Source organism: Rana temporaria, chromosome 4 (assembly GCF_905171775.1).
Source record: "Rana temporaria chromosome 4, aRanTem1.1, whole genome shotgun sequence".
NCBI lineage: Eukaryota > Metazoa > Chordata > Amphibia > Anura > Ranidae > Rana > Rana temporaria.
The window spans coordinates 138,947,643-138,972,083 of record NC_053492.1 but is presented as its reverse complement, the minus strand read 5'-3'; the positions used below and the strand labels follow the sequence as shown (position 1 = coordinate 138,972,083).

The 24,441-nt window shown below is 44.4% G+C and overlaps 1 protein-coding gene and 1 pseudogene across 1 annotated transcript in view; both read right to left on the bottom strand.

Moving 5' to 3' along the window:
- Positions 1-597: 597 nt before the first annotated feature.
- The window catches only part of LOC120936618 (phospholipid scramblase 2-like), an 81,209-nt gene continuing 57,365 nt past the window's right edge, over positions 598-24,441 (bottom strand). The window contains exons 3-9 of the mRNA XM_040349103.1: positions 20,242-20,403; positions 9,162-9,307; positions 8,150-8,192; positions 7,329-7,549; positions 6,219-6,380; positions 5,535-5,696; positions 598-3,181 (exon numbers count right to left, since the gene is read on the bottom strand). Coding sequence (XP_040205037.1) covers positions 3,143-3,181; positions 5,535-5,696; positions 6,219-6,380; positions 7,329-7,549; positions 8,150-8,192; positions 9,162-9,307; positions 20,242-20,403 — 935 coding nt within the window. The 3' untranslated portion in view covers positions 598-3,142. The remainder of the gene's footprint in view (positions 3,182-5,534; positions 5,697-6,218; positions 6,381-7,328; positions 7,550-8,149; positions 8,193-9,161; positions 9,308-20,241; positions 20,404-24,441) is intronic.
- Positions 15,261-15,441, bottom strand: LOC120938501 (annotated as a pseudogene).

Here is a 24,441-nt window from a genome sequence, read left to right as displayed (position 1 = left end):
GAGGGCTTTGATGACTTTGGACTTGATAAAACAGTGGACCAGCAGAGGACATGGCTCCTCAAATCACTGACTGGCAATTTCACACTGGAGGCCTGTGTCTCTTGCTTCTTCCAGAACACGGCAGCCAGGCTGGTAACAGAAACAAATAAATAAAAAACTGGGAATCCATCACCCTTCATTGGTTAATAGTAAAGGATTGGGTCACATTCAAGACCCTCTGCCTCACCCATAAATGCACACAAGGAAAGGCTCCTCAATACTTATGTGAGAAAATAAAAACACTACACCCCAATCGCACTCCCCAATCGTCTAACCAAAACCTCCTCTACATCCCCAAGTCCCACGGCTATGGAATGCTCTACCAACAAACATCTGCATGGAAGAAAACCATTCAGGGGGTAAAAAAACAAACAAAAAAAAACCACACAACTCAAGACCTACCTCTTTTGAAGGACAAGGACGCCGGGTGGAAAAAGCACCTTGAGGTGATTTAATTCGCATTTGTAGCGCTATACAAGTTATTCACTCACTCACTTTACAATCTACCCATGTGATAACCCAATTCACCAGGAAAAATAAAAAAACACACCCCTCACATCTCAATAAACAGGCATTTTATTTTTCACATTTGTACAATATAAAACTTGCATATATCTGTTTTACAGAAAACTCATTAGTAACAGAAGAGAATTACTTTAACAAGTTATTATATTCACTGAAAAGACACTTTAATGTTTATTACCTAGGCACTTACAATATTGAGAACTGTTGGATGATTTAGGCTCCTTTCACACACGCAGTTGAAATTCAGCTGCAGATAGAGGAACTTGCCTACCACAAATAAATGCAGACAATGCATACCCATGACCCCCTGACATGCCGTGGTTTGCAACAATTACAAAACAAACAGTTTTGCATTTTTTTTTTGCCCCTAAACGAAGTTGACAGCTTTCAGGAGCATGTATCGCAGCCATCCATACATAAAATGCAGTAAACCTTAATAGACAATTTCATCGCTATAGAAAAAACAAAAAAGCATTTACAAGCTGGAGAACTGCCTGTAAAAAAAAAAAAAAAAAAAAGGGGTCTTTACAAAAAGACAGAATAGAAACTGCAAAACCAGGTCAAGTATGTACAAAAATGTCAAAGCACAGAAGTGTAGCCTTTAACAACTGTAGAAAAGATGAGAACGGTCTGCTCCAACTACTTATTGAGCAACAAAATAAGTCCAGGTAGCATAGGGAAAAATATAAGGTCACATTTTCAGGATTTCTTTTCACAACCGTTGCCCACCAAGGGAAATCCAATATTAGATTATATATATAAAAATAATCTATCTATCAGGCCCATACACGCGGTGCAAAAAAGGGTCTCTCTGGCAACCACAGGCAGTGACAGGGGACTCAGCAATTGAGTTTGATGGGGGGGGGGGGGGTGGAAGTAGTCCCTGCTACGGAGACAGTGATTAACACTAGCAGCTACTAGTGATAAATCGCAAGAGAATGCAGCAGGCTGGTTGTACCAAAGTTGATCGATTGATCAACCTGGTACATTCAAGCTGCCCATTAATGGTTCAAACCGAACGGTGTATGGCTGGCGCAAAGCAAATCTATAACATTCAAGCATGTGAAACAGAAAAACCCTTTAACATTATAGATCTGCTTAAATTACATTTACAGTCCATTTGTTTAACATGTTAAGATACCGAGGAATAATAGTTTGATACTAAATAGTTATTTCTCATACACGTTAATACATAAAGTGAATAGATAATTGTTACTTACATTCCTTTGCTCCTCTAAAAAGTGAAAACTACAGTTTACACAACTGTAGCACCCGGTAGAGCTTGAGCAAAAGATTTGGTTAATGCTTTGACATTACCCACCTAACTGTTTCACAATTACAAAAAGAGGGTACAGTTTAAAGATGGAGACTAGTCAGAGGCATTTAGGAGGTGACAAAGTCAACTTCAGACCACACAAATTTCTAGCAAGCTGCATTGGTTTTCCATTGGTACAATCCTCTTAGATATACATTCTGGAGAGAGGGACTGCTCACATTAGGCAGTTCCTACAAAGGATTGCTTATGTATGCAAAGCCTAAAACATGCCGATATATACAATATGTACTCAAACTGTCTCTCTAGACCTCAGATAGAGAAATTGTACTGATACACAATTGATCAGAACACTTTTCATAGTTTAACTGTCCACTGGGTACAGACAGAATTGAATTTCCTGTAGTTAATCAGAACATAAAAAAGGTCCCCAAGCATGTCAGAAGAGCATTTCACTAATCAGCTTTAAAAAAATATCCAACAAGTAATAGGAGGGGACTTGGGGTAGGAGAAGAGGTGTCCCTCCCCCATTACATAGCTGGAAAAATTGTAATGCCCAAAATAAAATTCTGTAGCTAGTTGTTGATGTGTTCATTGCTAGTAGTAATGCTAAATCTTCCACCACTGACTCAAAACAGAGAAAAAAAAACACTACTAGGACATTTTGGCACAATTCCAAGACAATGGGATCTACAAGTGTTTATTAATGCCCTGTATCTGAAACAAAATGCTAATTTAGTCACCATTTTATATGGAGGTAGATAGTTTTCAGGATAGGTCAATAGTTTAGTAAGAAGTGTTTGAAAGTTAAAAATTTGAAATATGAAATGCACGGTAACGTAGCACTTATCTGGGGATAAAAAGGAGACATCGCCCAATATATATTACTATTCAAATGCAATGAAGAAGTATAACCAAGTAAATCAAATCCCTGGTCCCGGGTTCCCTATACAAATGTCAGCAATGCAATGAAAATGCCGATAGATGCAATGGCATTCACGAGAAAAATAATAAAAATTAAAACAAAAATACTACCATATACTACAATGTGTGGCTGACAAGTCACTGCAACATCTTGAACAGCAACTTCACATTAAAATCTAAGAATTTCCAAATGCAAAAACTTTGCCAATAGTTAAAAAAAAAATAATAATAATAATATCTGACGTGTCCAACACTAAAAATATGGATTTTATAAATCTAAAAAAATGTAAGTACAAAAACAGATGTTTTTTCCAAATCTTGAGGTACAAGAGCAAGATGACTTTGAATATGTTGGTGATCTTGACGTTCCATTGCCACATTTTAATGTTTATTATTAGTCTGTTCGAAAAACATGAAATCCTGTAGGAGAGAAAAAAAAAAAATAATAAAAAAAACTTAGAGACAAAAAACCAACCCCTAAAATAATAAATCAGCCCAATAATTGGAGTGATGTAACCATATATTCTATTAAACCGATCAGCGATTAGTTTGTCAAAGTATTCAGGGTTAGTAGTCTATTAAATAGGGCATCAGAAAAAAAAAATTCTCATGAGACAAGCATTACATTTTCCTTTTTACCATGTTAGATCAGTCAAAGAATACAGACTGTGGATTGGTTCTGATTATCACACATTTCTCTTGGCTATAAACCAACAGATGTTAAGACTACATATAGGCAGCAGGGGGCAATATAGTTACATAAGTAACTGAGCACATTTTATATACGGCCGGTCAACCCAATTTGTGTACACACACTCTGGACCGTGTTTTCTCTTAAGGTTTAGCAGACTACATATTTTATACAGATTTACAAGTACACAGTTTGCATAGGTCTTCAAACACTCCTATGGTTAAACACTTTTGTTTTTATTACATAGAAAGGCCACCAACCAGGCTTAAAATCTACTATCTAATCAAAATACCCACGTAACCATTTGTGCCATCACCCAACAATCCCAATTTGTGCGGCATTTCCTTTACCACATTCAGATTTATGGCGTGGTTTTGAAGTGCTGCATAAGTTGGAATCCGCTTTCGTTTCCACAGTGTGTTTGAGCATCCGGTACCTGCATTTCAAATCATCCCAAGTCTTTAAAATTTCCAAACATAACATGTAGTATTCCCAACTATTTAGGGCACACACACACACACACACACACACATATATATATATATATATATAAAAAATTAAATATATATATAAAAAATAAAAAAATAAAAAAAACACACCACACACACACAAACAGCATTTGTTCAGATTCATAATAAAAAAAAAAAAAAAAAAAAAATATGCTGAATAGTCATAAAGTATGGAACCATGCAGTTTATTTTTTTTTAATAAAAGCTGTGCTTGGTCTAAGGACTGTAATGTGCACAATTCTGCTGCTGTGCCCTAGCAGCAAACAGATGTTGGGTGGCAGCCACCTGCATCTTAACAAAAAGTCATGTATGCTGTACACATTTTTTTTTTTTTAATTATAGCAACCAATATTGCAGTTTAAGAAATCTTAAAGCCGGCCATAGAGGGATCAAAGTTGCTGAACTGGACAATTGTCGATCTATGGGCAGGCTGGTTGTACTGGAGTGGATTAATCGATTGATTCCAATACAACCCAGTGTCTTCCCCCCCCCAATTTAATCTCTGCTGACAGCTATAGCCACAAGCAGTGATCATGGTCTGATGACTGGGAAACCTCCTACTGTCAAATGTATTAGCAATTTTCCCATGGTTAAAAAAAAAATTGCATCATGTATTGCCTGACTTTAGATGTGGCAGCTGCATTGGTTCTAATTTTTCAGTCTTTATTTACAGCAGGTGATCCTGCCAGTAGCACGTTTCTTGTTCCTAGAGTGACAACATTCTCCCTGTAAGAGTATTGTTAACCTAGGACGAAAAGAGGGTTAGGTCTTCAGAACACCCCACCCCCCCACAACGTAGAAGTGTTCTGTAGTCCCAACACTTCACAATAATATTGTCTGAGAGAACTGGATTTCTCATGGGATCAGCTGGTATTTTTGTACTTGTCCTCCCTTTATATAGGCCATTGTGACAGCCACCTAAAAATGTGTCAATGTTAAAAAGTTTTAGCCAAAACCAGGTTTAAATCCGTGCAACACCATGCACCTTCTGTGCATCATCTGATAAAAGGTTTTGAGTGGCATTTTTTTTATACCAAAGTAAAAACCAGACAGCCATCCCAGCAACCTTTGAAGGCAGCCTGGTGACCAATAAAACCCACTCCCTCCTTTGTGTGTCTCTACTTTTTTCATGTGACATAGTAGGGTCAAGGCAATGTATTATGGAGAAGCCGTCAGACCGTGTGCGCCCCCCCCCCCCCCATTAAGTCATTCCATAAATGTCAAGCAGAAGTAATCAAATAAAATCCCTAATGCAAAGGCCATGTAACATGCTTAGTCTGTCAAGTTGTATTTAGAGGGATAAATCTTCAGCTTCCCTGACAGCAAATAAAACCTGTTAGGATAATATGAAAACCACCATAGCCGCCACTTAGTTCAGGCTTCAAAACCATTATTCCAACCTTCTTATGGCCTAGATAAGTCATTAACCCAGACTGAGCATGCATCAAGTGAATTATAAAAAGCCTTGTCATGCATGCTAGAACTAGCTTAGTGCCCTAAAAGAAAAAAAAAAAAAAAAACACACACGTATAATGACATGGATAACCACAGTTACTGTAAAGAAGGTACTTACAATGAGAAAGCAGGCACCAAGAACAACAGCTTTCATTTTCACATCAAGATCCATAGGGAACTGAACGCCAAAGTTGTCAGCATCTGTAAAAGCTTCTTTTACATATCCTGACCACTGCTTGGAAATCTTCCCAACCACAGTAACGTCATCCAGGGACTTCAACTGAGGAGGAGAAACCAAAGATATAAAATCAGACAAGTGCACTCAAATGGCATTACATATACATGACCTGTAGCAAAAAATGCTTTTTGAGGAACAAATTATAAAAAAGTGCAATAACCCACAGTAACCAATCAGGCTTCATCATTCAAGGATCTGATCACAGTAAATTAGCTGTTATGTGCAAGGTTAAGGTGGTTTTAAAGGCTGAAGCCTTTAACTGATCGCAATCCAGCCATGTGCAGGAGATCAGCTCTATTGGGCCTCTGCCTTATTGGCTGAAAGCCATTGGCTTCCGCTGCTGTCAATCATAATCAGTGAGCATGCTGCGTGTGCAACTTATGGACATACAGAGCAGGGCTCGGCAGCAAGCACAAGTGCCCCCATAGCAAGTGGCTTGGTATAGGGGCACTCAAATTAAAAAGAGAGGATCCAGGAGCACCGGAGGGGGACCCAAGGAGGAGAATTGGGGCTGCTTGATAGATAGAAGTACCTTTAAGCCAACCTTTATCCACAAATGCATACCTCAAAGTTCACATCAGAGCAGCAGCTACATGGTACACAAGGCCCTTGGATCTTCAAAACATCTTCCTCCCTTTCATTCTGAATGGTAAATTTCGGTAAACATGGATGCCAGTTCTGTTTCACAAAGCCAATTGTTGTTCCAGGAGGAGCCTCCACTTGTAACTACATTTGTTTATATATAAAAAAACAAAACAAAAAAAATGAACAATATAATCTTCATCAATGAAATTCATGCACGACGACATTCTTTTTAAGTCTTAACATCTAAAAAGGTGGAATAATCACAGATAACAAGTGGCAACCCTGTTTAATAAAGTAGCTATACACTTGACAAGAAAGTCGTGAGGCCCATGTCAATTACATACTGGCACGTTCGGTTTAAAACTTTGATAAATAGCCAGTGCAGATTACAATTAAAGAGGACCCATTGTTACAGAAATTTGGGAGCTTTTAATATACAGTTGCGATCTTTAACCCCCTTCTGGTGATGGGATATAGCCTTTTCAGTTTTTTTTATTTTTTTAAACACCAAGGGAGTTTCCTAGGCTTCCTGATCCCTTTGACAGGATGCAACCACGATCATGTGACAGGTAGCACATCCTACCAACTCCGTAAACAGTAATCTGGAACCGTCTGTTGCAGTCACAGCTCTGGGGGTGCTGTATGCATAAAAACACATAGGGCTTTTTTCTCAAACAATATGTGCTGGAACTTAACCACGACCCCCACAAAACCCCTCCCTACACACACCCTCCAAATCACATCAAATAGTGGGTGTGGTCAGTCAAATTTCACGAACAGTAGGAGGATCTTAAAAGGGGCATCAAGTACCAGGATTGCATTACCTACAAAGTGCAACACTGTCACTTGTAAACACAGAAACCAGACTTCGGTGTTTACAAGTGATTGTGGTGAGCAGGCACCAAAGGGTCCGAGCCAGAGGTGGTGGAATAGAGTTCCACCTAGTTTGCCCTGAAAAAAAGCCCTGCATACACGTACACAGCAACGCTGTGGTGCCACTTGTAAAGGGCAGGCATGAGGGGGTTGACGGGAGCAAGTCACAGCATACCCTACACAACTAAAAACAGGATTTGATGCATCTCATCTCACCTTCTGCAGACAGCAAGGAAAACAGCATGAAGAACATCTGTATGGTCTTGACAGTCGGATTATTTCACGACCAGAGTTATCAACAATGGTAATGGAAAAAGACCGGGCGGCTCCACAGAAATTCCGAGTACAACAATCATTTTGTTCAGCAGCAAAGTACACTCTCTGGCCCATGCTGTTCTTGATTTCATATTTGTTGTTAGACTCATAGCCAATCAAAGCTGAAAAGAATTAAAAAAGGTTCAATTAAATATTTTGGAAAAAATAACCTGATCCTGAACTAGTAAAAAGTGTTGTGGTAGAAACGCCAACACGGTGCTTGTTCACATCTGTTGAGCTCAACAAAGGGTCACATTAGAATGCATTGTTTTCCCATGTGCCCTGTTCTCACACCATAATGTTCTGTTGGTTTGGGGTGTGCTGCATAAAAATAAAGCAAGTATTCCATTTTTTCATGGCGTAGCACATGACTTTAAGAACACACACATACATACACACACACACACACACACACACACACACACACTTGTGAAAATGCAAGATATAAAAGATGGTGTGTGGGCTCCCCATAGCCGATCTCACTTGCTCCTGCAGTTCAAAGCAAACCAACACCAGGCTAAGGCTATACTATTTTTTTTTTTTAAATGCAACAGTACTGATAACCAGCTGGAGTTTATCAATTCATCTTTTTCATGTTACTTGATGGTCAAATACTGCCAAGGTAACACTTAAGGATTGCGATGAGTGGTACAGGTTGAAACTTTCAGGGTTTAACAGTTCACTTAAATCAGTATTAACCCAATAAAGTTGATGTAGCATACCTTCCAGTAGCTCTACTTGCTGATGGACAAGTAGTTGATCGATCTGCAACAAAATGAAGGAATATTTTTATTAGAAATACAGAGATTCCAAGCTATACAAGATAAAATGGATTAATACATTAACATTTTAAGACGGTTGAAGAAGGGTGGGGGGGGTTGAACATCTGCCAGGTTTTGTTGCTGTCTAAAGGGGGTATGCTTCCAACTTCCAGCCCTGGAGATAAGAGTGGAATTCTTCTCCAAATGTTCATTAAAGCTTAATCACAACACTTGTTACAAGGCAACATACTGTACTATGTTTTGTGATGCCTTGCCAACTCCACCCTATTGCACATACATACTGTGGGGCATCATAATGCACAGATCAGAGGATTTTTTGTTGGTGTGGTACAGGAACCCTTTAAAAAAAAAAAAAGCTTCCTATCTGCAAATCAAAAAAAAAAAAAAAACAGACTAGAATTGATAGCAATTGGTTATTGCCACTATGTGGGTGCCTAGCAGAGTGTAAATGGTTATTTTTGCAATTTGAGTGAACCTCGTTTCCTTCACTGGTGTTTGAAATGCTCTGTGATCCAAAATGTCATGCGTAAACACTCAGAGCCCATTCACACAGGGGAAACTTTGGAGCCAACTTGAAGTTGCCCCAAGTTGCGCTGTGGTGTACGCTCAGGTCACCTCGCAAAGTCGCGGCCAGAGTTGCGTCGCCCCTGTGTGAACCGGCTCTCAAGGATAAAATACAATTATGAACAGCAAAATGTTTAGCATTTTATGTATGACGACTGAATCAATGGGTGCTTATAAAAAGGGAAATTCTTTAAGAAAGGAGACCATATGTTTAGTGGCAAGGATATTAAAACACGTGTATATTCTAGTGCAGTACTGACCATGCAAACCCATGCACTATGGAGATGTGTTTTTTTTTTTTTTTTAACATCAAGACAAAGAACTGAAACTCTTTCATAAAGAGAGAATGACACATGGAATTAGGACATGTGGAAATAGAACCACTTACCATACTCAAATATTCTAACCCTGGTGGGCAGTTTGGGTCTGCTGGAGGGGCTGGCATCCATGCAGGTGACGGGCCACCTGGCCCCATTGGTTGATTTTGTACAGGAGGGCCTCCATATTGCCCATAGTTAGGTTGACCTGGTGGGCCTGTTGAAATTAAAAAAAGTGTACAGTTACAGACAATACCAATCAAAGGATTCTTGGTTATATTATATTTGTTTTTACACCCAGAACAAAATGGTTATTTTGTACTCAGGTTTTAATTTTAGCCAAAAGTTCTGCATCCACTTCAAGCTTGATAGAACACAAATCTGTCTTACACAACAGCAGAAAAGGAATAAATAGAGGGGTCTCAAGGATTCCCCAATGAACCCTGAAACTCCAGTGAAATAATGTGGGCAGGGAGGACTATACCGGTACTTGATAATTAGGTTCAAAAGCCTGAATAGTTCATGTTTACAAAAATATTTATTAGCAAATAAACATTAAAGACAAGAATAAAAATACAATACATAAAAACATTACAAAAATACAAACTTGACCACAATCAGGTCACCGGTTGTGCAATCCCCATTTAACAGGCGGGGTAGAGTATCGGTGAGAAAATTGAAATCATGAGACCAGTAGTGTGTGTCTGAGGTCACCTGATCACATATGCAAAATTCCTATATTACCAGGATGTGTTGTGTGGGGGAGGGGTGGATTTCTCACTTTTTATACTTACACCCAGGCTGAATGAATTTAGGGCTGGTTCACATTAATGAGCTGTACGAGATCGCAAGTGATTCGCACCGCACTGCTGTTCAGATCACGTGCGATGTCTGTTGCGATGCGATTTTAGCCATACAAACTGTATGGCTGAAATTGCATCTCATTTGGAACAAACTCGCACAGGACCCTTTTTTTGGTCCACACCAGAATCGCATAGGTTCTCACACCTATGCGATCCGATTCATGTCCTAACTGTCAGTTTGCAGTGCGATATGCGAGCTGAAATGGGGTGTTATTACCATTGTATTACACTCCCCAGCATATGGCAGTGTGAACTGTCGTGCGCGATGTGGGAACCCGCAGTGGATTTGCAGGGTTCCCGAATCGCACCAGTGTGAACCGAGCCTTGGTGGGAGCAGTCAGGTGACATTTGTAGGCTGCATGCTTTGAGGCTTGGTTCACACTGGTGCGATTCAGGAACCCTGCGAATCCACTGCGGGTTCCCACATCGCACCCGACTCGCATGGCAGTTCACACAGCCATATGCGAAACTGCTGGGGAGTGTCATACAATGCTAATGACACCCCCATTTCAGCTCGCATATCGCACTGCGAAATGACAGGACATGAATCGGATCGCAAAGGTGTGATGCGTGTTTGGTCCGAATGTGATGCGATTTCAGCTATACAGTTTGTATGGCTGAAATCGCATCGCACAGACATCACATGTGATCTGAACAGCAGTGCGATGCGAATCACAAAAATGCGTAGGGTACAGAGGTGGGTAGTACATGCAGGATGGTGTCAGGATAGTGGACAGTGTCAGATACATTTTTTTTATTTTACAATTTAATATTTTTTGTTCCCAAAAGGTTTTTTGGGATCAGTGGATTTTTTTCTTTTTATACATTTTTACAATAACATTTTTTTTTTCTTTTTACAATTTATTTTTGTACTTGATGGGAGGGTGGGGTTTTATTTTTTAAATATATTTTTTCACAATGCTTTTTGGAAAGGGGTTGGGGGGATGGGGCAGTGGTTGGTGTCAGTGGACAGTGTCAGTGGGGTAGTGGACAGTGTTAGTGGGGTAGTGGACAGTGTCAGTGGGGTAGTGGACAGTGGGGTAGTGGACGGTGTCAGTGGGGTAGTGGACGGTGGGGTAGTGGACAGTGGGGTAGTGGACAGTGGGGTAGTGGACAGTGGGGTAGTGGACCATCTTGTTATGGGGGGGTGGTTGTGGTGTCAGATTTATTTTTATTTTTTTACAATTTCATTTTTTTTATCAGCCCTGTTGGGGGTGTTGGTGACATGTCAGGGGTCTAAACAGAGACCCCTGACAGCTCCCATTTGAGACAGAGAAAGGACAGAGGACATTCATTCCCCAGTCCTTTTCTCTGCATTGAAGATGAATGGACAGAAGACAGCGTCTCCCTTCCATTCATAAACTGAGCAGAGTAACACACAGGTTACTCTGCACAGTTATCACGTGACGCACAGCGCTCGGTAACGAACGCTCTGTGTCCCATTTCCGCTCTCCATCCTGACAGAGCCCCCCCTCGCAGCCCGCGGGAGAGGAGAGAGAAGCCGGCGATGGCTGCGGGGGATGGAGCTGGACACACGGAGTAGGACGAGGGGGGGGGGGGCGCGGACAAACGGAGCAGGATGAGGAGGGGTGGGTGTGTGGACACATGGAGGGGGATGACATCAGGGGAGGGGACGACATCGGGGGTGGAGGAGAACAGAAGACACTCGGGGATGATCGCTGCGAAGGGACAGCTGTGAGCACCGATCCCCCCTGCATGACTTATTAGATGAAAGCCGCGGGAGGGAGGAGGAGAAGCAGATGATGAAAAGCCATGCAGGGGGGTCGGTGCTCACAGCTGTCCCGTCGCAGCGATCATCCCCGTCTGTCAAGGGACATCAACGTGTGCTGACAGGGGGCCGTGAGCGCGCTCTACTATTACCCAGAACGCGCGCTTCCTGTCTTGTGCGCGCTCTGGCCAAGGGGAGTGTAGAGGTGGGCGGGAGTCTGCTGACATCATGACTCCGCCCACCGAGCGCCGAACAACAGACCTGCCCACCAAATCTGGACTTTGCGGGGGTTTAAACAGCAAAATGGGGGACATTTGGCAGGTAAGGATACATGCAGGAGGCATGTACATCCTTATAGATCAGCACCATGGCAGTAGTTTAGAAAGGATGGGAGTGGGTTTACATCCTCTTTAAGTCCCAGGGCAGCCTTCACAAATTTTGGGGCCCCTTACACAGCTTTAGGCAGGGAGCAGAAAACCGGGGAGGGGGGGTGCTGACCGAACCCCCCCCCCCCCCCCAAGTGTAATCTCTCTCCTGACACAAGATAATAAGGTGGGGGGGCTGGGGACCATCGGGCCCCTTACAGGTGTAATGCACACACACACACACACACACACACACACACATACATACATACATACATACATACATACATACATACATACATACATACATATATATAAATAAAATGAGGGGGGCACCAGACAGGCCCCTTACAGGTGCAATGCCTGTACTCCCTGATGGCGGCCCTGCTAAGTCCTTGCGTCCCCCCCCCCCCCCACTGCCACATTTGGTACTTTCTGGAGGAACAGATACATGTCAAAAGCAGGCATCCACTCCCACGTCTGGGCAAGATTATTGCAATCTTGTGTGGCGATCCAAGCAATGTTCACCCCCCCCCCCCCCAGAGCCTTCTGGGAGACACACAGGTCCCGCAGTCTTATGGGACCTTTCAGAAAGTACAGCATGACTCGCTAATGTGCAGTAGGAAACAGGCTGTGAAGCAGCAAAGCTTCACTTCATGTCTCCCTTAGCAAGGATGCCAGCACACAGAGCCGATGGACAGGTCAGTTTCGGGGTGCAGATATCGCAGGTTTCCTGGACAGGCAAGTGTCCTTATAGTAAAACTCATTTGCAGCTACAGATACTGTAGCTGATGTTTCCTACCCAGGCTGGAAATCTTTCCAGTGCAAGTTACATTCCTGGAATTCCAGGATTGCGAACTGTCACATTTGCTTGTGTCCTATAGGTGGTAAAAAATATATAGGGAGGCATGGACAGAACAGAAACTGGACACAAAAAAAAAAAAGTCAAGTGCCATCTGTACAACTACAGACTAAGCATCATGCTCATATGTCCATATTACACCGATGTCATCTTTCATTTCATGAGCCTCCCATTTCCCCCAATGAAGGTATTTCCAAGAATACATCTTAGTCTTCACCATTGATGAGGTGGGACAGGAAAATCTATGGTGAAAGTCTTTTAGACTTGCTCTTCCCATGAAAGCATAACCTAATGGCATTGCTGCATGTATCCATTACAAGACCTCCTCGCATGGAAAAGGTTAGCTACTAATTATGGTACTTCTCCCCCCCCCCCCCCCCCAATCCATTAAAGTCATTAGCTTGTAAAAGCACAGCACTATCACAGTCCAAATAGATAAGATTACGGATTTACAACCATACATCTGGTCTTGGAATGTTCTCTACATTTACAAATTCAAGTCATCAATACGCATTGTACTGATCTGGAAGAAAAACATTTGTTGCAAGTATGTAAACTACTATTCAAGCCTGAAGCAAACTTGCATTTCATAATGTACTGAACTACTAAAGTGTTGCTGGATTCGTTCTTCTAGTAAGGACCACCAGACAGCGTTTTAAAAAGCATGCCAAGCCTGGACAGAGTCAAAACAAAAGGATTCCCAGGACTTTAAATGAAGTGGGTAACGTTTCCGCCAGTAAAGATAACAGTAATTGTATCGTATATAATTTATTCAAGTAAAATTGTTTACATGCGTAAAGTAAAATTGTTACATACATAGATAACACCAACAATTGCCAATTGAAACGATACATAATAAATTTTAGTACACAAGTATAATAGTGGACAGAGTACACGGGCATCGTACTACCCGACTAGCCTAGTTTCGCAAGATCCAGCTCGCTCTTCAGGGGTGTGCAACACTGTACCTAGGATGAAAAAGTCAAGTTAGACTTACCGGTAACTTGTTTTCCATGAGTCTTTTAGGACAGCACCTTGAGAGCGTGGCTCCACCCACTTGACAGGAAACACACCTCCAACAAACTTCTTAAAATGGAGGCTCCTTCCACTTAGTAGTAGTACACATAATCAGAGTATGGTTAGTCACAGCATAATATTTAAAACAATAAGGGCGGGTTGCTGCTGTCCTGAAAGACTCATTTTTTTTTTTTTTCTTTTGAAAAGCCTATGGCGTGTGAACACACCCAAAAAACTCCACCCGGTGCAGAAAAAATGTGCACACACATAAAGAGTGTTCACAAAAACGTGCAGACGGGTGCAACGTCAAGTGGTCCTCCTGTGAAGAGGGACCCAAACCCTGATCCCCCGGGGCGTTAGGCTCCAGACGGGGACTGAGGTACTGTGGTCCGAGCAACCGAAGCCGACACGAACTTCCTCGGAGGGACTGCCGAAACAGAACCCTCCCAGTACTAGGTGGGGCTCCCCCGAAGGGAGACCCCATGAGAGCAGGCAAACTAAGCCAGAAGGCCATGTCCACCCACTCCCAAGACGTTCAGGGCTGGCCCGAGGACCCGCACCCTACTAATCACACAGTGTCACAAAACGTGCACAACAAAAAAAAGACAAAAAAGTGACAAACACAGGCTTAAATAAAATAAAGTGGGGGAAGGGATAGTGGAGAGGAGAGTGAAAGAAGTGGCCATTGTGGTGAAACAATGACCAGGCCCTCCGGCCAGGAATAAAAAATTCCTCCAGTCTTAGCCAAAAGGCCCGGCCCAGGAGGCAGGTGCTAAAAAAAGCGTGCATCTGGTGCAGTGACCGTGGTATCTTAAATCAAAGTGTCCCTCACACACAGTGATCTTCAGATACCCCTGGACTGCCACTCCAGGGGCACATGCACCATAGGCTTTTCGTTCCATATCCGACCCCCCGACCGGCCAGTGCAGCCATCCACCCCTGTCAGCTAGAGAGCCCTTCAAGGTTTTCTTGGGGAGAACTGCCACTCAGATAACAGCCTCCACCAATACTAGCCCCTCCAGACCCTCCGTCAACCCAGCGGATTTGCATGGCTCTACCCCGTCTTACCACAGGGCATTACCAGCTCCTCCAACCAGATCGCTGACAGAGATAGCACTTACACCAGCCAGCCAGAAGGCCAGACTAGAACTCGGCAAAAAGACCAAGACCAAGCGCAGCACCCATCCTCACCAGGAGCACTCTTCCAGATGGCTCAGACTCAACCATGGGCCGGCCCCCAGTATTCTGTCGGGCAGCACAGCGTAGTCCCTGCTGAAACCATCCTTCCAGGTGCAATGACGTCATTGGATTGCATCCACCCTCCCCATGTAGGAGGTGCTTCAGCGCTCCGCTGACAACTGATAAGGACAGATACCACACCTAGTCCCAGCCAAAAGGCCGAGAAGCGGCAGGGAAGACAACCACGATCAGCACGGCCTAGAGTGTGCAATAGCCGTGCCTCGCCCTGGGAGAACCACCTTCATGATCATGGTGTCTCCCCTGCCAGGTAAGTCCTGAAAGACTCATGGAAAACAAGTTACCAGCAAGTCTAACTTGACTTTTCCCTTATCGTCTTTCAGGACAGCACCTTGAGAGGATAACAGAGACTTACCCACTTAGGGAGAGACCACAGCCTGCAAGACCTTTCTGCCAAAAGCCTGATCGCTTGCTGACAGAAGATCCAGTCTAAGGACGGACGAACCTAAGGTAACTTGACCACGTAGCCGCCTTGCAGATTTGATCTGGGGTGGCATCAGCTATTTCTGCCCTGAGCTCTAGTAAAGTGTGCTCCAATTCCCAATGGGGGAGATCGCTATTCTGGAAGCCTACTCCCAAGCAGGGCTGTTTTAGCCATCTAGCTATTAACCCCTTAGACGCTTGGTGGCCCTTTACCCTGAAAAAAGTATGAACAAGGAGTCTGAAGATCGAAAATCCTTGGTCACTTCAAGGTAATGTAGTAAGGTTCTTCTCACATCCATGAAATTGGTGTTCCTTCTCCCCTGATGGGTTAGAGCAGAAGGTTGGTATGACAATTTCCTGCGACCGATTGAGGGCCGACGCTACTTTTGGTAGAAAGGCTGGATCAGTCTTTAGTACAACCCTGTCCGTATAGACAGATAGGAAGGTTTCCTTTATTGACAGGGCGTGCAGCTCACCGATTCTTCTGGCTAACGTTATTGCCACTAGGAACACCGTTTTGAGAGTAAGGCACTTCAGAGAAATGTCTTGTAGCGGTTCAAAGGGTTCCTTAGATAGTGACTGAAGAACCACCGACAAATCCCAACTGGGGACGTGTCGCACGGGAGCTGGTCTGGACCTAGAAAGCGCCTTGAAAAATCTTGACACTAATGGATCTGAAGATATAGGCCTTTCCAGAAAAACTCCCAATGCAGCTATTTGCACTTTAAGTGTACTGACTGACAAGCCCTTTTCTGCTCCATTCTGAAGAAATTCCAGAATTGACACTAGATTTTTCACCACTCTATTAGACGAGTGACACCAGGAGTTGTAGACCTTCCAATATTTACCATAGATCTTCCTGGTAACCACCTTTCTACTGGAAAGTAATGTAGTCACAAGTGGGCGAGACAGACCTTTTCGTCTCAATAACTGCCTCTCAGATACCACGCCGTGAGGCTTAGACAGACCCTGTAGAAGCAAGTCCTGCCGGAGCTGCAGCCGCCAAGGCGGCCTGACTGCCATTTGAAGAATGGTGGTAAACCAAGCCCTTTTTGGCCAGAATGGAGTAATTGGAATTACTTCCACCTTCTCCTTCTGAATCTTCCTTAGTACCAACGGAATTAGTTGAAACGGAGGAAAGGCTGGAAGTTCCAAGGCTGTATTAACGCATGTGTTCCCTGGGAACTGTCGCTTCTGTGAATGGAGAAAAAGACCGGAAGTTGCCTATTTTCTTCTGATGCAAATAGGTCCATTTGTGGTTGGCCACAGGTTTGGGTGATCAATGTGAAGACTTCCGGATTTAGGGTCCATTCTGCTTTCTGAATCCATCTTCTGCTTAGAAGATCCGCCACTATATTTAAAGTGCCATTGAGGTGGACCGCTGATAAGGACAGCAAATGATTTTCTTCCCAGTTTAGGATGTCTGAGGCGAGAAGCTGAAGTGTCTAGCTTCTTGTGCCTCCTTGCCTGTTTAAGTAGGCTATGGTAGTGGCATTGTCCAAGAAGACTTGAACATGGGCACCTTGAAGGTCTGCGGAGAAGGCATCCAAAGCCAAGGTCACTGCCCTTAGTTCTCTCCAATTGGAGGACTTTTCTGCTTCTGACCAGGACCAAACACCCTGAGCATAGTTCTGACCCAGGTGTGCCCCCCATCCCCATAGGCTGGCATCTGTCGTTGCCACTCTATTGGAAATGACCGTAACAGGCCTGCTGAAAGGTTTTTCTGACTTCTCCACCACCAAAGCGATTGTTTTACTTTGGTGGGGATTTTTACCTTTGCCTCCAGAGATTCTGTCCTGCGATCCCATATTTTCAGGAGGAAACTCTGAAGCGGTCTGAAGTGAAGCCTTGCCCACTGCTGGCATAGATGAGGTAAGGGTTCCCAGAGCTGACATTACTTGTCTGACTGATATCTCTTGATTTGTCTGTAAGGAGGCTACGACCCTTCGTATCTTTAGTTTTTTTGTCTTCTGGGATAAAATTTTTTTGCTCCACTGAGCTTATCTGATACCCCAGAAATTGTGCCTCTTGGGTTGGGTTGAAATTAGATTTTTCCATATTTATGATCCAGCCCAATGCCTCTAGAGGACTGCGAGCTCTTTCGAGATCCTCCAACAATTTCTCCCTGGAGGGGGCAAAAAAGAGCAGGTCGTCCAGGTATGGAATTACTGCTACCCCCTGTAAGTGAAGAGGAGCGAGGGCCTCTGCCATGACCTTTGTAAATATTCTCGGAGCCGAGGAAAGGCCGAAAGGGGAGGGCTTTGAATCGGAGGTGCACGACCTCTTTTCCCATGTTTACTGCCAATCTTAGCAATTTTTGGGATTGAGGGGCTATGGGGATATGCAGATAGGCATCTCGCAGGTTGATTGATGCCATAAAGTACTCCTTTGTCAAAAGATTTTATGAAGATTGAGTCCATACAGAATTTTTTGTATAGAACCGATCTGTTCAGCGGCTTCAGGTTGAGAATAAGTCTGAGGGGGGAGGACCTTCCTGGCTCAGAGTTTTTTCTTCTGCCTCCACTACAGGGACTAACAGCGGGTCTTGTGAGGTAGAGGTCTGTCTCACGGATGGTTTCGTGAGTGAGGACTTAAAGGACTGAATAGTAGCATCCAATTCTTTAACAGATGCGATTATGACGCTGCAAGCGGCAGACGCTTCCTCCTTCACTAATGAGTCAATAAATGTCTGACAAAGCTTTTTCCAGCCTTCAGATAGTTTAGACTTGCATGAAGGACATTTCTTTTTATTCACAGGATCAGAGCTCTTGGCCTGCAAAAAGAAAGAAGAAAGAAGAAGAAAGAAGAAGAAAGAAGAAGAAACCATCCATTTGAGTCAGCCTGAAAACCAATCAAGATGCTCACCACAGGTGCACAGTGAGATCCACTACACTCATGTGCCCAAATAGGCCCCCGCCACCAGGGGAAAAAAAAAAAAAAAAAACACCCCCCCCCCCAGGGAGAAGAGAGCTAGAGCGACCTCATAGTAAATGAGGGTAGAACCTCAGTCTACCCCTTATCTGGGCCTTGCTGGTGCCTGTTCCACTCACTGCGGATCCTGCATCCACGTTGAGGCAGCAGCGTGATGCTGGTGGCAAACAAGGCACCAGACCTGTTCCTCCCTCAGCGCTTCCTGGCGGAAATGACATTCATGCCCTGTGCCCGCTTGTAGGATGCTGCCCATTACGGGGGAAGCAGCCTGACTGATGGCGGCGTTCGGCTGCCTGAACAGGAAAAAAGATGTCCGCGCCTTCTACCTTGCCAAGGAGCAGTATCCCGGAGCAGTCCCTGGCTCACTGAGCACCGATGAGGGAGAAGGAGCCCATGCACAAGGCACTCTCTATCCAGTGAATGGGAGGAACAGACTCTTTGAGGTAAGAAAAAAAATAAATAAATAAAAAACAGATGAAGTAGGGAGATAAGACCTCTCAGGTAGTACCTAGAGAGCTCCTAACCCCCACATGTGTTCCCGCTGGAGGAAACACAAAGACCGATAAGTGGAAGGACCCTCCCTTTTAAGAAGTTTGGTGGAGGCCTGTTTCCTGTCAAGTGGGTGGAGCCACGCTCTCAAGGTGCTGTCCTGAAAGATAAGGGAAAAGTATATATGTTTGGCAGTCTATGCCAGACTTTGTCATCCTAGGTACAGTATTACACACCCCTGAAGAGCGAGCTGGATCTTGCAAAACTAGGCTAGTCGGGTAGTACGATGCCCGTGTACTCTGTCCACTATTGTACTAATATTTATTGTTTATGTATCGTTTCAATTGGCAATATCTATGTATGTAACAATTTTACTTGAATAAGTTATATACTATACAATTACTGTTATCTTTACTGGCGGAAACGTTAACCACTTCATTTAAAGTCCCGGGGCAAATCCTTTTGTTTTGATTATATGTAACAGGGATGGAAGTGTGTGTCACTTGGGACACCAGACCTTTCCTCTTTTCAGCCTGGACAGAGTGAGCAGGAAATTACTTCAGTTTGGCAAAGGAAACAGGATAATATACTTCAAGCCATTAGGCAGTAATTCTTGACTGTAATTAAACTACAAGACTAGGAAAACATTAAAAGGCCTAATGCACAAAAAAAAAAAAAAAAAGCTAGTAGCGTTATTTTATTTTTTAAACAGAATTGTACTCCCACAAAAGCTTAGATGCCAAGTTCTCTGCATATATTGTCAAACAAAAAAAGCTCCAAAAAGATAAGACTAAAAGCTGTCTAAAAAAAAAAAAAAAAAAAAAGTTTTTATTTCGAGAAACCAGAAAATTTGGCAGGTTTGGGGCAGAAGGGAGAAGTTTACATGGCCACGACCAGGATGAACCCTCCAGGAGGAATGGCGGTTTTATGTCAGAGGGTTGGAAAAAAACACACACACACACACACACACACACACACACACACACACACACACACAGTGTGGATGGGGGGGGGGTGTTGGGGGAGTCCTTAATTATAGTGCAATAGAAAATGGATCCCCTTTTCCTACACAAGGATCAGTAAATGATAAATATGCTTGCAAGATTTTCCTGGGCACACGTCTTTGCATTATGAAGCAGTAACCCCCAGGCCCTTAGCTACTATGCCTTTCGTTTTTTAGTTTGTTATCCCAAATAAAGTCAGCGCAACACTCACCTTGGTATCCACCTGGGGGAGGTGGTTGATAGCCATTCGGAGGAGGGTAATATCCCTGTGGTGGAGGATAATATCCCTGTGGTGGAACAGGATATCCTGCATTTGGCCCCATTCCAGGCTGATTGTTTTGTCCCGAATTTGGATCATATGCAGGGATTCCATCTAAACCAGGTATTAAAAAAAAAAAAAAAAGTTTTAGAATCACAAACCAAGCATTAACAATTTTTACCCCATTTATGACCATGTACTCAATTATATAAAAGATTAATTGCAGAATTTAGTGCAACAGAATTAGAGAATACAAATAGGTTTCCTGCATAACACCACACACCAAAGTGTAATCAGTTTCATATTTACTAAAAGTGTCAATTTAATGGAAAATAAATTTTTGGAAATCACCCTCCAATACATTTTCCTGTATGAAGTTTGCCATTTTTCAGAAGGGTGGCCTATAAAAATTTTACCTAAAATGTAAAGCAATGAACCTCTTAATTGCCCCCTTTGGTTAAATAAACCAGGGCTTGACAAATTTGCTTTGAAACCAACAGCCAGCTAAAAAAGTTAGGAGCTATTTTTATTTTTTTAAACCAACCAATCTTATGGGTAAAAAAAATAGGATTTTTTGTACTCACCGTAAAATCCTTTTCTCTGAAGTCCATGGAAGGACACCGCTCCTTAAATCTTGACAAGTGGGTTATGTTCCCTATTTACAGGAGAGGACTAGGCAGAAACATGTTAAATAGTTAAATACATGTTACATTAACAGAGTTGAACAGCCCCGCCCAGGGGGCGGTCCCTCCAGACATAACCCTCCTCACTGCAGCTCGCAGCCTCAGTTCGTAACAAGCAGTACAAACCTAAAAAGGAGTGGTGGGAGCTGTGTCCGTCCATGGACTTCAGAGAAAAGGATTTTACAGTGAGTACAAAAAATCCTATTATCTCTTATCGTCCATGGAGGGACACAGCTCCTTAAATCTTGACAAGTGGGACGTCCCCAAGCAGTGTCAAAAAACGAGGGGTGGGAAATATATCAGTAAAAACAATTTTAACTTCACCCCAAAACAAGCAGAGCTCCTCAACGGAGGAGGTGCAACTTTAAACAGCCGCCGGCAAAAACTAGCGGCTGAAAAAAACATCATAAGATGCACTCACAGCAACCATGTAAATTCTGGAAAAAGCGTGAACGGACGAGCAAATCGCCGCCTCGCACACCTGTGAGACCGACGCATGATGTCGAAAAAAAAAAAAAAAAAAAAAACAGGAAGCACCAATTGCCCTGGTCGAAAGTGCAGTGACCGGAAAGGGGGGCCCGCCCCTTAGGAGCATAGGCCTGTATGACGGCCTGCCGGATCCGAGAAATGGTGGTCGACGAGACCGCCAGGCCCTTTTGTGGACCAGACACCGACACAAAAAAGAGAGTCAGAAGCTCCGAAATGGAGCCGTAGTAGGCTGGTATACCCGCAAAGCGCGTACCACGCCTAAAGTATGAAAGGCCGAAAACTCCTTCGGAAGAAGGGAAGGTCGCAGGCACACCATCACCTAATCCTTATGGGGGATCAAGCATGGCGGCTTGCAAGACAAGACCGCCAACTCAGAAACCCCTCTAACAGAGGTAAAGGCCACTAAAGGGGCCACCTTCTGAGATAGTGTCAAGAGAAAATCTCTCTGATGTTTCCAAAAGGAAGGTTCCTGAAGAACCGAGAGCACCAGAGTCAAAACTCATGGGGGAAGAGATGGGCCAAGAGGGGAAAGTATATGACAAACCCCTTGCACACAAAAAAAGGGGACCCACCAGGGAACGGGCCGCAAAAAGGCCACTAAAAGAAGAACACAGCCAAGGCTGAAATCTGCCCCCAAACGGTGCTTTAAGCAATTTTTAGATCCAATCCAAGCTTTAAAAACAGCAGGACCCTGGACACCGAGAGTACGCCCGTGGACGTCACTCCATCCCTTCGCACCAAGAGAGGTGCGACGGTAGATCCTCCGGAAGAAAACTACGGTGCCCTGTTGAGATGACCGAGTCAGACAGACCCTGGTCACCTAAAGTCTGGCTTCCAATAACCATGTTGAGCAAGTCAGTGACTGTACAACAGGAGGAAGTATGGGACCTCGAGACAGGAACCTCTTGCCTTGGCAAGCGCCAGGGTGCCTCCACTACCAGGCGCCCGATATCAGCATACCAAGGACGCCGAGGTCAATCTGGAGCGATTAGAATCATCGGGATCTCCTCAGCATCCACTCTGTGGAGCGGCCGAGGAAGCAACTACCATGGAGGAATGGTAAAAAAATCACTGATACAGACAACACAGGGCCACCAGCGCGACTGACGCGTCTGTACAAGATCACTAGACCTGGCCACTAACTTTGACACCCTTGCGGCGGAGACAAGCTGCCAGGAGATCCATGCCATGTGAGGCTCACCTCCTGCAAGGGAGCCGAAACACCCCAAGCACTGGTCCAGCATCTGGCGACTTCAGTAGTCCGCCTGCCAGCATACCTGATGGTAGACTGAAGCCACGGCCGTGGCGTTGTCCGGCTGAAACCAGATCGGTCGACCACAAGGAGAAGCATAGCCTAAACGCCTAAAATAGTAGGACAATGAACAGTAGACAGCACCTGGTATTCCCAGGCGGTCTCCCACCTGGCACTAGCCAGCCCCGACCCTGGGTAGCTACCGAGACCAGACACATTCAAGGAGGTGTGGTCATAGGTCCACGCAAGTCCAGCGACTCAGGGCCGACTGGACCCCCCAGTTTTGTGAACCCCCAGGTTCACAACCAGTGAGCTGGCATCCGTCATAAACACCGACCACTGGAAGGCAGAAACAACTTCCCGGACCGAAGAGTCGGAAATCTCTGTCACCAACTCAGAGACTCTGACTAGGTGGCGCACAGGAATCTAATGATTTCAGAGACAAGAGATTTTTACCACCTGGACAGTAGTTCCCCTGGAAAACCAGGGTGTGGAACTGGGCATACAGTACCGCCTTGAAGGAGGCTACCCACAGACCCCGAACCAGCAGGCGCCCGGAGAGAAGACCGATCGCGTGATGCCAATACCTTCACCGCAGACTGAAGAGTATGCAATTTCTCCAGGGGAAGAAGGACCTTTGCCACTGAGGAGTCTGGATCAACACTAGATACTCCAACGCTGAGTCGGAACCTAGCATGCCCATGATTTGAACCCTGGGTCGCACACATGGAGGGCAGGCTTGCTGCCACTGAGCTACACTTTCTGGCCTAAACGTTTAACGTCCACCCGAATCTTCGGAGGGTCTGAATGGGAATAACCCATCCACTAGGTCGGAGACAGAAGCTGCTCTCAGAAGAAAGTCGTCCAAGTAGCCAATGAGGCAAAGCCTCGCTGTCCCAACAAAATTCAAATAAGTGCGAGCTCCTAGCTGAAAACCACGGTGCTGACGCCAGATCAAAAGGGAGGGCCACAGGCCGACAGAGACCCTTCTCTCTTTACGAAGCACAGAAAAAAACACTGACATGTGCAAAACGGGACATGCATGTATGCGTCCCTGATGTCCGAGGACGTCAGGACATCCCCCGGATGAAGCGCAGCTACCACCGAACAAATGGATTCCATGCGGAACTACCCGACGTTCACAAAGGTATTTAGGGCCTGAGGCCCATAGAAAACCCCAAAACTCTCGTCCTGCAGGAAAGGTAAAATTACCTCGCAGCTTAGCAAATCCCACACTGCCCAAGGCAGACCGACGGGCCGGGAGAGGAAGACACAAGGACAGAACTTTGTTCTGTGGATAGGAGGAAACCCTATCTAGTACTCCGAAGAGACCACCTCGCAGACCCACTAGTCGGAGAGCAGGGAGGTTTCACTGAATTGTGAACCTGCAAGCCGCCCCTCCCACCTAGAGACAGGGAGGGAAGGCTATATACATTGGCAGGATTTGGGTGCCGGCGTGATCGGCTTATGCACCCAGAGACAGATTAGTCCCCCAGCTGGGCCTTTGATGGCCTGGGAGGGTTGCCCCTGAATAATAGACACACATAGTGTGTATGTATATTATGTAGGTGTATGCACACATGTCTTTGGAGGAAACCGGAGTACCCGGAGGAAACCCACGCAGACACAGGGAGCGACAATGCAAGCTCCAGGCAGATTGGTGTCAGTGTGTGGATTCGAACCAATGACTCTTTTGCTGCCAAGTAATGGAGTTAAGCACTACACCAC